General features: G+C 40.7%; 1 protein-coding gene across 1 annotated transcript in view; it reads left to right on the top strand.

Annotated features, from left to right (window-relative positions):
* SPEF2 (sperm flagellar 2) overlaps positions 1-14,136 on the top strand; it is a 202,551-nt gene that overhangs the window by 163,968 nt on the left and 24,447 nt on the right. The window contains exons 30-31 of the mRNA XM_010853802.1: positions 10,791-10,897; positions 12,000-12,182. Of these exons, the coding sequence (XP_010852104.1) occupies positions 10,791-10,897; positions 12,000-12,182 (290 nt within the window). The remainder of the gene's footprint in view (positions 1-10,790; positions 10,898-11,999; positions 12,183-14,136) is intronic.

Below are 14,136 nucleotides of genomic sequence, written 5' to 3'. Positions count from 1 at the left end.
CATATATATATATATATATATATATATATATATGTATGTATAAAAGTAGATGTAAAAGGAAAACCACTTGCCCTAGGGACTTAGAGCATGATTTGAAAAGGCATCCAAAGAAGAAGAAAATATAAACTTCTATTTAGATTCTTTCCAAAACAAAATCTGAACTTGATCAAAACAAAACAAAAAACAAAGTGCTCAAGAATGCAAACAAGGGAGAATCAGTGTGCAAAGAGGTTGGTCAGGGAAACTGCAGAAAAACAGCTTGGAGGGAGGAACTGAAAGAAGTAAAGAGTGACTAGATGGCAAGGATACAGAGGATATTGAAAGTTGGGGGAACAGTCACCAGAAACCATGGAGCTATGAGGCTTGAGTACAGATGCTCATGGAAAGGTCCGGGACTTCTCTGCTTCTCCTTCCCCAGTTGTGTGAACTGCAGGAAAACAGATACAGAGACCAACTCTTTCTGTGGAACCACCCCCACCACCTGTGCTGGAGAATTATCCAGATTTAAGAACAACAGTTATAATTGACACAGAATTGACAAAGCTATATAATACCATGGGATTTGGAGATCTCGATGGTTCAAAATGAGTTACGGTCTATAAGCAAAAAGTTTAAACCCTTTCTTTGTTATTAGCTCAGTTATACTATTTGAAAAAATATATGTTGCATATGGCACTTTTTAAGTTCATGTGAAACACTTAGCAGATTCAGGTGGTCTATCAACAGAAATAATATTCATTGTTGTCATTTTGCTCATGTATAAAAGGTAAGACAAAATAATAATCATTCTATTTCCTGTATCCCAGAGTCACAGAATTAGAGGTTCTCTGATGACATCTTAGAAGTTAATTACCACTCGCCCTTTCTCCCAGTTCCTTTGACACCCAAAACATCCTCTGACTTAAGTCTTTCTTCTTCATTAATTGTTATTAATGATTATTAATAGATATACATCGATCTGTTTTTTACATGAAGTTTTTGTTGTATTCCTTTCAAGAATTAGAAAATCTTTTAGGATACCTCTCATGACACTTACCCTAAAAATCTACAATTTCAAAAGACCCTCTTAATTGAAGTGATAACCATTTTGAAAATATAGAGCAACTGGCTGAAAGTAGTAACTTTCCAAATGTGGGCTCTTACAAAACTTCCTGCTTCAACTTGAAAATTGCTGTTATATCTAAGCCAAGAAATGTGAGCATTTTCTTATACTATTTCACATAGTCCAATGCAACCTATGATATCTAAGATGCAAGCATCAAGCTCACTGAAATATATTAAAATATGATGAATAGATGAATCTTTTCTAGGAAAAAAACATACATATTTGCACGTAACAATCATTATGTTACTAGGCCCGTCGTAAGAGTATTTTAGCAAATTTACAAGGGCTATCAATGTCATTAAGTTACACTTTGTTACATTTAATTATGCTACATAAATAAAATTATTGAGTGAAATGGATAATCTTTCATTAAAACAAGTGACTGAATAAATACTTGTGAACAACGAGTATCAAAATATTAATAGAAAGAACTAAAGCTTAAAGAGTTTTTGCTGAGTACTGGTTATCCACATGAAAATTAAGTCATTAAGATAGTGCTTACTGAAAATAACAGAAAATTAAAAGTGTGTACTATACTGTCATGCTTTTATTCAGCCCTGCTTTCCTCATCAAATTAGGCACGTGTCATATTTCTAAATCTCCTTAGATAAAGGCAGTAATTAGACATAAAATACCATTTGTTGATTGTCACAAATATGCCAGAAAAAAAAGATCTTATATGTGATAATCATACAAAATTATGCAAAATGTAATTAAAGGACTTATCATGCTAACATTTTTATTACCACCCAACAAAGATCCAACAAAGATCTATACTTAAAGTTTTAGGAGCAGCTTAAGTCAGTAAGACAGCCTGAATCTTCAGGACCTTCTTTCTACTGCCTGTCCCAGGGATCATTCCCATGAGCATACTCCCAGCACAGAATGGATTTTGTGGATATTTTCTGAATTATGACAGAAGTCAATATTGGAATGGTGTCGAGCCCTGTGTGTCAGCCCCTACTCAAGCATCTTCACGTTAATTCACTTCTTACCCATGGCTGGATGAGGAAGAAGACCCATCCGTGGGTAAGAAGAGTCAGACAGCTCTTTCCAACTCCACCTCATGTCAAATGACTGTAATATGATCTTGAGCAAATTATTTAACCTCTTTTTGTCACACTTTCCTCATCTGAAAAATGGGGTATTTCACTGTTATGACCATTAAAGTAATTAATGCTCATAAAGTGCTTTAAAAGTGTCTGGCACACTGGATGTGCAATTCAGGTGTGATATAAGCCATTATCACTTAATAATATAATTACAGTAATGTTATATTCTTATGTAATATATAACATTATGCAATATGGATACAAACTCTGCGTATTATTATGCAGAATGTGAGCTCGGTATCCTGAAGGTGCACATGCCCTAAGAGGTACCTTCAGAGATTTCCTGGTGGTTCACCGGGTAAAGAATACATATGCAATGCAAGAGACGCAGGAGACACAGGTTCAATTCCCCAGATCCCCTGGAGAAGGGTATGGCAACCCACTCCAGATTTCTTGCCTGGAGAATCTCATGGACAGAGGAGCCTGGCAGGCTACAGTCCATTGGGTCACAGAATCAGACACGACTAAGTGACAGAACACATAGGAACACAGTGTTATCTTAGAACGATTCCAGAAAAAAAAAAAAGAAAAGAAAGAAATGAAAATTCACAACACCAGGTGGAACTGAACCCTGAGGTATGCAGCTCCCTGGGGACTGTAAGCCTCCAAACCAAAAACATTCAGCTATGTACCGAGTGAGCTCTGGGTAGTTACATCCTGTCCAAACATCAAGTGCTAAGCATATCAGAAAGAGAGTCTTTCTCCAATGCAAGCAATTTGGAGTCTGTTGAAGCTAGAACACTTTAGCAATGTTCCAGTGTCCCCACTTAAGCCATAAGGACTCCTTTTCTTTGTAAGCTCATCAGTACTTGATGTAATATCTTATAGAGATTTGGTTCATAGTTATTTTGATTTCTGCTCAGAGGCTATCCAGAGAAACACTATTCAGCAAATTCTGTACCCTCAACTCCTTCTTCAAGAGAGGCAGTGCTTAGTTTTTCAAGGCCTGCAACTTTGTTTTAAAAAATGACAAGTGTCCCTCTCAACGCCCTCTTGGAGACCCTGGGAGTCAATGATTGGTCTCAGAGACGGGGCACAAATTCAGGAAGTCTAGGCTGTAGTGGCCGAGCTCCATCACCCAGCTCTGTGGTTTTTACAAGAATCCAAGGAGGAAGTAGTTGTTTCTCCTGTGTGGGTCAGCAAAGGATGTAGTCCATGGGAAACTTCTGGCAGAAGCTTCCAGGAAGAGAAGCAGGGGCAGAGTTTTCTAGGCACAGGAGAAAATGGAATCAACACTGAGATTTTGAAGTTGCATGACCTATTTAGGGAATGGGCAACAGACAAGCCAGGAAATGAGGGCCACAAAGAGCTTGTGGTCAGGCTGTGAAATCTTAAGATTGTGTGATCAGTCACTCAGGCGTGTCCGGCTCTTTGCAACCACATGGGCCATAGCCCGCCAGGGATTTCCCAGGCAAGAATACTGGAGTGGGTTGCCATTTTATCCTCCATGGGATCTTCCCAACCCTCAGTTCCTGCACTGACAGGCAAATTTTTACCAGTGCAACACCTGGGAAGCCCACGTGAAGCCTCAGGCTGCCCCCAAAGGCCACAATGGAGAGAATTATCAAAAACATTTAGAGCCAAAGGATGTGGAGATTGGATTGGAGGGAGGATGACTGTATCTGAGAGCAGCAGACACTACTGTCTCCCTAGAAAGCCTCAGCTAACCTAGAAGCAAGAGTAAGGGCACCTGGTGATTCCCTGAAAGGAGAAACTAGACAGTTGTGTGGGTTTTCCCAGGCTTAGTGTCTGAGAAAATTCTAGAACTATGACACCATACTTTTCAGAGAAATAAGCTCCCTATTTTGATCTGAAAAGTAAATTAGTCTGACATTTACTCAAATCAAGAAATACAGAAAAATTTCTTAGAAAAGTGGAGAAGGAAATGGCTACCCACTCCAGTATTCTTTCCTGAAGAATTCCACGGACAGAGGAGCCTAGTGGGCTACAGTCCATGGGGTCGCAAAGAGTCAGAGACAACTGAGCGACCAACACTTTCACGCTTCTTAGAAAAGGTAAAAGAAAGGATTGATGTTATTAACAGGAATATCTAAGCAGGTGGCAAGTCCTAGAGATTAGGGCAAGAAGGAGTGTGGCACTCAGCCTGGAAACTCCTTCCACTCGCTCGAGTCACATCACAGAAATGCAGTAGTAAATCTAGAAGCCTTTGGACCTGGTAGAATAGTCTGTGGGCACAGTTCCAGGTGTCTCTTCAGGGGGAATGTAGTCTCATGAAGCCGGAAAATTACATGTGGCCAGTGATAAAGTGTGTGCTCAGAATTCAAGATAGCATTTCTGGAAAATCTGGCCAGAAAGCTAATGATATGAAAACTAGCTAAATTAGTAGTGAAAGTTAGTCTTTTCATTCAACAGCCAGAGTCTGCTTTTTTCACGCAGCTGTTCATGTATTCACCAACTCTCTCGTGTGTAGAGCAGGCAGCCAGCATGGTGCTAAGGGTCTAGTGTGGGAAGCTTGAAAGTTACCCAACCTGCACGAAAGATAGTGGAGGCAGTGGGTCCCGGCTATAAGGAGACTAGGTTTAAATGAAAACAGGAAAATTTAGGATCTAAAAATAAATACATAAATAAGGATTTGTTTTAACAACAACAATTGCAAAAGGATTGGTTAAAAGGCAAAATATAAATTAGAGGCCAATAAAGTAGGAGACAGAAGCAGACTGACAAAGGTTTTCAATTTAAAGATGTTAAGAGACATGAGATCCAAAAGATCAATTAGGAAAGGAGATTTATTTTCTTGAACATCTCCCTAGTGCTTAGCAGTCATCTGGCACGTGACAAAGCACAGAAGAAGGGTGGTTCTGTCTGTTGAGGAGGGAAAGCCTGGGACCCTAAAGCCTTAACCTGAAGCAAACACTGAGTGTGTGTGTCAACATGAGTCATTTTAGTATCAAGTCACACAAGCACATGTTCTAAGTTTCATTGTGCTGTGAAATAGGACAATGTAATCTCATGACCAGGAGTTTCACAGAAGTTGTAGGAGGAGAGAGAGATGTTGGTCTAGGCTCTCTGCCTTTAGGAAGAAATGTATTTTAGGAGTTTTGTGTGATTTTAATTATTTTGTCCTTCTGTCCATATAAATACATATTCTTCTCTCTGGCAGATAAATGAGTGTCAGAAATTAGACCTTAAGGGAAAAGAAAAAGATGAGGCACAACTCCTTTGCAAAATAATCTAGGAAGGATGCCCTCCCCCCCTTTTTTATAGATCTAAATGTAAAATCTAAACTGTATAACTTCTTTTAGTATCAGTAAATTTTTAAAATTTATTTTTAATTGGAGGATAATAGCTTTACAGTGTTGTGTTGGTTTCTGCTGTACAATAAGGTGAGTCAGCTGTAAGTATACACATATCCCCTCCCTCTTGAGCCTCCCTTCCACACCTACCCTCCCTTCACTCAACCCACCTCTAGGTCATCACAGAGCACTGAACTGAGCTCCCTGCGCTATACAACAGCTTCCCACTAGGACCCCCTATTTGTAGCAGCCAACCAATGCCAAAGAAAGTAGAGCTGAGGCGGGAGGGGAGAGGTGTCCAAAGCAAACCCTGCAGAGGCAAGGCCCTACGTGTCCTGTGATTCTTGTGTTTTCACCCAGAGAACGCAATAACAGCAAAAGACCATGCCCCTCTCCTGCCTGGAGAAACAGGTTCTAGGGAGAAGGAGACCATAGCACCCTTCGCCCACAGGAAAAACCTGTAATATGTAGTGTGTAACAGTGGGGGGCTAGGTAAGACCAACTCCACCCCAACTCCACCATGGATGGCCATTGTGACACAGGACAAATTAATTACCCTCTCTGTGCCTTAGGTTTTTTAATCCACAAACTGGCTATCAGTACTAGTAACTGACCCACTTTCTTACCTATATAAAATAGGGATACTGGGTGATGAAAAGTAAATGATACAAAGCACTTGGAGCACTACTCAAAATGCCTGGTAAGTGGTAAGCCCTCCCTAGGATTGTTCTAGAAATAATAAGTTCGGAGAGGGGGACAGTAATTAAAATTGCCCGTAGGCATCAGAAATTACTTAAAATAACAACATGGAGTTATTTTAAAGGCAGGGATCCTCCAGACGATGTGAGTGGATTCACCAAGAAGCAGAAAAGGCCTCGGAAGCTTGACCATTACCTCCCAAAGAAGAACAATCAATTTTTGAAAATTTGGCTTAAAAAATACCCTTGGCTTGTATACGATGAGATACTAAATCTTATGTTCTGTAGCCTGTGTCGTAAACATGGAGTGACATCAAAGGGAAATCAGGCGAGTTTTTTTTATGGCACGGATAACTTCAGGACTGAATTTCTCAACGCGCATCATCTGAGCGAGCCTCACGCCAAGGCATCCCTCATGGAAGCCACGAGTGGTTCTCCAGGGAGCAGAGCAACCACGGAGCTGATGGTGAGGACCATGAGCAAGGTGACCCTCGGCAGGGTGGAGAACCTGTTCCGGTCCTGCCACGCCATCGCCAAAACCGGACGTCCCCTCAAAGACTTCCTCTGGATGTGTTCGCTGGACGATATGAAGGGAGTTGATATTGGCCCGGTGTTCAGAACCAGTAAATCGGCCAGAACTTTTACGTACTTTATTGCTGAAGTGGAACGGAGAGCTCTAAGAGAGAAGTTAGAAAAAAGTCAGTTCTTCTCCGTCCTCAGTGATGGGATTGCAGCCAGTTCAGTTGAGGAAGCTGAACTCGTATATGTGCAGTTTGCACGCGCAGGGAGAGTGCACTGCCAAATCGTCGGGGTACAGACCGTGGAGAAGAAGGAGCCCCGGGCGATAAAACATGCCATCGAGAAAACTCTAGAGAGAAATCTTCAACTTCGGCTGTCGAACCAAGACTGGGCAAAGAAACTGGTGGGTTTCGGAAGTGATGGAGCTCCGGGTTCAGAGGGAGAAAACAGCAGCGAGGTGGCCCTGCTTTTAAGGGAAATCCAGCCAGGTGTGCTGCCTGTTTACTGCTTTGCCCATCACCTCGAACTATCTTACCAGGCGGTGTTCCGGAACGTTCCCCTCTACAACCATGTGAAAGACCTTCTTCATAGCATGTACTGCTTCTATCACGATTCTCCTGCTCACAGGAGTGCTCTGCTAACTGCTTTCAAGGGCCTCCACCTTCGACCTGCGATGCCCTCTCAAGTCAGCGGCCAGAGGTGGCTTCAGGGATTGCAGACTGCCCTCCAGAACTTTCTCAAGGGATATCCAGCAATTGTCCAGCAGCTGCATTCAGTAAGTAATTTTGAAATATGGTACTATTTCAGATTTTCAGAATTTAAAAAAAAAATACTTTTATTGAGCAATTTGAGATAATTTTGAGAAAGATAAACCACTATTTTATTCCCAACCTGTATTACAGGCAGAAGAAAGCAGAAGCGACAGCAGTCATCAGAAAGCCAAAGAACTCCTGGAGTCTCTCCTCCAGGCAGACGTCGTCAAATTTGTCCACTTCTTGTTGGATGTCGTCAGTGTCCTTAGCATACTGTCCCACGTCAGTCAGAACAGAAATTCCTCAATTGCTGATATATTTGCCACCTTAGAGTCAACACTGGAAATGCTCCAAATCTATCAGACAAGGTGAGGAGTCCAGGATGATCTGAGAGTCTATCAAAACCAGACAGCTGGACTTGGGAAACCATTTGCCAGAAGCTTTTGCAAGTAATCATCTCTTGGGGCATTTTTTTTTTCCCCCTCCCAGACCAGGGCCGAAAGAATGTGGGGTGGATTCAGTCACACACTTTCATGGTAACTGCCTAGGAGGAAAGGGAAACATTTCTGATGTGAGAAACATGGTTTTAACACATCTTATCAAGAAGCTGCGAGGCTGTTTCAGAGATGCCAACCAAGATGTGGTGAAGGCAACCATGATTGGAAGCTTTAAACTGTGGCCGGCAAAAATAAATCAAGGTAACCCATGAATACTGGCTCCGATTCTGTTGTTCTTTGATCGTCTGTACACATGTCTGTCAGATATGTGACTTTTTCTTTGGCATATTGATTGCAGAATTTGGAGAAAAAGAGGTGGCCATCCTGATTGCACATTATGAACCAGTATTAGAGGCAGCCAAGGTGAAAATTGACCAAGTAGACACAGAATGGAGCATGTTGAAATTGGAGATCTACTCTAGGTAAGCATAAGTAACCTAGTTGATTTATAAATATTGGGGTAAAACTAGGGAGTCTCCATCTCTCACAGCTTTTATTTTTTTTCTCCTAGATTTCAGAACATTCGCAAACTGACCTGGGATTTTGTGAATTCTGTTTATTTACACAAGTATCCAAACATCCTGACACTCATTGACCTCATGCTGAGCCTGCCTGCAAGTTCAGCTGAGGCAGGACGCGGCTTTAGTCAGATGAAGCGCATCAGGTCCCAAATGCATGCCAAGGTCAAGGCTGACAGCATGACGGATCTCCTGATAATTCAGTTGAATTCTCCAGACATTAACAACTTTGACCCTAGGAAAGCCATTCATTTATGGAATACAAGAACACCATCCTCAACTGAGGACACAAGACCTAACTCAGATTGCTCATCAAACTCAGAAAGCCTTGGGGAAAGTGACTAGTAATGTGATAAATATCGACCTCATCATTGATCCTAGCAAAAAGAACTGTTTTCAAAAACCTGAAATTTAAAAGTCACCAGTCTTCACATCAAACACAAAAGGCATTTGGCATCATCCAGACATACAAAGCAAAAATCCAAACCTTCCAATTCTAGTCCTATATTCGCACATTCTTTCACACTCTTTGGGTGAAGTGTATACTTCTAAGCAATGGTACTATCTTGATGTCGTCTTTCTGAGAGTTATTGCTAAGGGTAACCGGACAATAATTATGATCAAGAGTGCCTTTAGGCCTGGCTTACAATTAACTGTTTTTTTCTGGATAATTGTAATGGATGGCTGCATTAGATAAGTAACTTAGGGCCAATTGGAAAGAACTTTTTTTTTTTTAATCTGTAAACAAAATTTGTAAGCTTATCCATTTCTATTACTGCATTATATGTGAAAGTCATATTATTATATGCCTTGATCATTTAAGAAACAAGGCCAAAGATCAAAATAGTTTTTGCATTTCACACTAAAGTCCCCAGATAAATAATCTCTATGTGAGCTGAAAGTATTTTCTTAGAACACTTTGCTTGTGCCATAGATATTAGAGACAGTGGAACTATTTTACAAATCTACCAGAAATTTTAAATACTTTGAGCCTCTTCATGGTTTCAATTGAGTTTATTTCTGGTTTCATTTTAAGGAAGATGAATGATTTATTTCTAACTTATCTGAAAACCAATGTAGTATCATACAAAGCTCATTTTACCAAAAATTCCACTACCTGGGGAAGTTATTCTCATTTCTATAAAATTGGATATTCAGGTTTGGTCAAAAAGGATAGAGAATCTGTTTCTGAACAACCTGCTGAATGGCCAGTTGCATCAAAGAAAGAAATATTCTACTCTTGCTACACAGAAAATTACCTTTCAGATCTGAACCTTGTGTATTTTATATGAACTACTGAAATTTTAAAATGATTAGTACATTTTCCCAAAGGTTAGAGGAAATTATTAATAAAATTCATGTTGGACTTGAGAAATGCTAAAAACTTAGATATAGGAAGAAAAATGTGAGACTCTACACCTATTTCACTCTTTTTATTCCTAAACAAAGAAGAATAGCTGTATACTCTGGACCTGACAGTTACCCTAATACATGTAGGAGTGTCTCCTGGCTCTAGAAGGTACCTCTGCTATGGGAGTTAGACATTATTTTAAGCAGATACACTTATTTTTGCTTTCCTACTTCTTTTTTAATGCATGTGCATGAAATTTGAAATAAGCAACAGACTAAACAAATATCTCATAGTAAAGTAGATTCATGTTTAAGAGCAAAAGCCTTCGAAATATTAGTGACCTTTTATAAAATATATCAGAATGTTTGAGCCAATTAAATAACTAAATTAGCACTTTCAACCCAGTAATTTAGTAATTCAAATATCCCTAAATTTAACCCAAACAAATATATTCTGATCTAAAGAAAGCAAAATGAGGATAAATGTGTTATTTTGATCACAGTGGTGATATGCATGCGTTTTAAACACCTTTATCCCATATTTGCCAAAGTGTTGTACTCTAGTGGCCTACACTAGGAACTAACAGGAATAACAGGAATATTACTGTAAATAATAATAGTATTCATTTTAATAATATAAATAATAATAGGAATAATGAACTATTTTTTAATTCAACCTATTCTGAATAAAAGGTCAAAGAAGACTCCAAACCAAAATATAAAGTCTCAGTATTTTACCCAGTCTGGAATGAGTTATCACTAAGCCAAAAAAGACATGTTGACTTAGACGAGAAACAACCATGAAAGAGAATCGGGAAATTGATTAATATTTTTGTATTTTCAAAATGTCTAATGTTTCTCTAAAGGTTGAAGTTTTAAATAAAATGAATAAAATGATTATACAAATATCCATTATTTATTCAATTTTTAGCAAAAGAAACAGATCGTATAATAACACCAAAAAATATTTCTCCTTGTATTGTAGGTATAATAGGAAATAAAGCATTTGCTGACCTTCTGCTGGATTTGGTAACCCTGAACCTTGGAACAAACAACTTTCCTAGTAGTTGGATGAACCTCACTCAACCTGAAGTAAGCTTCAATTTTGTTTGGGTTTCAAGCCTTGAGAATTCTCTTCTTTGATTGATAAGTCAATAATTTTAAAATAACCAGTCCATTCATGGTATCTGACCTTTAGCAGAAAGTGAAGTCATTCAGTCGTGTCCGACTCTTTGTGACCCCATGGACTGTAGCCTACCAGGCTTCTCCATCCATGGGATTTTCCAGGCAAGAGTATTGGAGTGGATTGCCATTGCCTTCTCCAGGGGATCTTCCCAATCCAGGAATCAAACCCGGGTCTCTCGCATTGTAGGCAGCCAATAAACTCGAATAAACCAATGAAAGAACTTCAAGTTAAGACATGTAGTATGTTCAGGCACAGTATTTGAAAACAAGTGATGATGCTGACAGTCAGTGAAACTTTACAGAGACTGTGAGGGTCAGCCAATGAGTTAGTATCTATTACTACCAGATGGAGTGATCCTAACAAGTAACAGTAGATGATTCAGGCTTGCTTTCATCATATTCTTCTCCTTAAGAAAACAAGACGGTTAAAGAATATTTCCCTACAAGCTGTCGAGCCCTCCCACATTCATACCATCTTTATTCCACCTCTGTTGGAAAGGTACGAAGTGTACTATGGTCACAAACATTAATTCCTTGTGTGCGTACGTGTGTGCTAAGTCACTTCAATCGTGTCTGACTCTTTGTGACCCCGTGAACTGCAGCCTTCGAGACTCCTCTGTCCATTGGATTCTCCAGGCAAGAATACTGGAGTGGGTTGCCGTGCCCTCCAGGGGATCTTCCCAACCCAGGGATCAGACCCACATCTCTTGCGTCTCCTGTATTGGCAGGCGGTTTCTTTACCACTAGTGCCACCTAGGAAATCCAGTTCCTTGTATAACAGTAAGCAAAACCCACAAATGTCAAGGAAGCAAAAATGGAAACACTCTCTAGGTTCTGTCTGGCATGGATTGCTTCGTAGGACCTGAGGGAGCAAGTCAGCTCTGACCGTATTAACCAAGCTAAAAATTTTACCTCCTTTGCCAGAACCTGTCACTATGAAATGCAAGCAGGTAGAATGTCACAAGAGAATCATACAAATATCCCAATGGCATTTCCTGTTTTCTTCTAGTTGCAGGAGTTAGCATCTTTGTTGGTAACAAACTCGGAGTCCGTGGACTGGCGGAAATTCTTGTTAGTAGTAGCGCTGCCTTGGCCCATCCCCCTGGAGGAGGAGCTTCTGGAGACCCTGCAGAGGTTCAAGGCCCTGGATGCGGAACAGCTGGGCACCGTCACTTACGAACAGTATAAGCAGGTCACTCCTGGCCCCTGGCGGCACTAATCCTATCAGAGTACTTTTGACCTAAGAAGTATATTACTCCCTGATCTCACCATGCCAGGTCTTATGGCCCATGTTTAGGCTCCCAGAGGCAGCACAGGCACTGCCCAGGTCCTAGGCAGAAGTCTGCTCCCACCTACCCCCACTTCACCCCCTGGGAAAGGGAGGGTCTGAAAAAGTCCAAACTGCTTGCAGAGCTAAGGGCTCTTAAATAAATCACAGCAAACATCATTGTCCTCTTCCCAAGTTCTTAACCTTGGCTTTTCATTAGACTCGCCTGCAGAGATTTTAATCAGCCCAATGCCCAATACCCAATACTCTGCGAGTCGCAACAACAGTTACAGCTAACACAGACAGGGAAAGGGCAGGTTTTTGGTTTTTTTTCCCTTTGATCATGAGCATGCTGAATGATGAGATGGTTTTTGACAAGTTGACTTTGAAATGTCTGTGGGAAATGCAGGCAGAAATGTCCCACCTGATATGGCAGATGCAGAAGTCAGGCAAATGTTGAAGTTATGAAAGGATAAGATCACCCGAGAGAAGTGAGTAAAGTGATGGATAATCCAGTAACATGGTACCTGGCCAATGGATTTGCAGATAGGATATAACTGTGACCCTCACCAGAACAATTTGAAGAGAGTACAGAATCTAGATTGCAGAGGATTGATGGAATAAATTGTTCTTTAGGAAGTGACGATAAGACAGTCGATTCATCTTTTTAGAAGTTTGAGTAAGAAGAGAGTGAGTTAGAATGAAATACCATAACCAAGAAGGGTGTAAATGACTTAATTTATGTCTGCTAATGGAATTCAAGGTTTCCCTAAAGTGGCGAAGAATCTGCCTACCAATGCAGGAGACACCAGCTTCAATCACTGAATCAGGAAGATCCCCTGGAGAAGGAAATGGCAACCCACTCCAGTATTCTTGCCTGGAAATCCCATGGACAGAGGAGCCTAGCAGGTTACAGTTTATGGGATTGCAAAAGAATGGGATACGGCTGAGCAACTGAACAACAGCAAAGAAATTTATCTTAGTGCCCACCACTTCGCAAAGCTGGTAGACACGAAAGGTTCATAAGGTGCTGATTTTGAATCAGGGTGATAATCTCTCAGTGCCTGTATCTCCTGTGTATTTCATCACTGAAAGATCACATCTCTTCCTGCTTCTCTTTTCTTCCTCAATTAATGGATGACGTGCTCATAGACAACCCTGACATTCCCACACTCAGACAGCTGAGCCAGCAGAGACAGCACTGGCACACTGAAGAGGTTCTTCAAGGCTGATGAACAAAGACACATAACTGACCGGGCTGACTTACTTCCCAAGTAGAGCAATCTGTGAATTCTTTCACTGTCCTGGACCTGGACTTACAACTTCTAAAGATGATTTTGTGTAAAAACACAAACAGCAGAGCAAAACTTGTTGGCTTAGGATTTTAACAAGCGCGCAGTCACGAAAGTACCAACCTTCACTCTTGGCAGTATGTGCCAGTGAACACAGGATATCCATTTAAACATCTTTTTGCATAAACATGAGTTGAACATAGGTGTTGGTAATTTGTACCAACAAGTGCTGAGTAAAACCAGAAAGCTCCTTCACCAAAGGTGTGAATTTCTTAGAGAAAGTTGACTGCTGCATGAAACAGAAACTCAAATACACATATCAGAACACCACCTGGGTTCTGGGAGCAGTTGATTTCTGAGCTCTTCCCTCGCCCCTGGCCCACCCAGTGCCCACTCCTCAGAAAGCACACGACAAAGAAGCCATTGGAGAGGCCTACTTGATTCCCCATGTGACTTACATATTCCCAGCACTTGCCAGATCACACCGCAATACAGAGTTCTTTTATGGGATTGCCAAAACAGCTGCTTCAGCAATGTTATGATTTGTGGAAAATGTCACCTTAGAATAGCCAAATAGTACAATTGCA

The sequence above is a fragment of the Bison bison genome, unplaced genomic scaffold (genome assembly GCF_000754665.1).
Source record: "Bison bison bison isolate TAMUID 2011002044 unplaced genomic scaffold, Bison_UMD1.0 scf7180017864331, whole genome shotgun sequence".
NCBI classification, from domain to species: Eukaryota; Metazoa; Chordata; class Mammalia; order Artiodactyla; family Bovidae; genus Bison; species Bison bison.
This window is presented reverse-complemented; position numbering and strand designations above follow the sequence as displayed.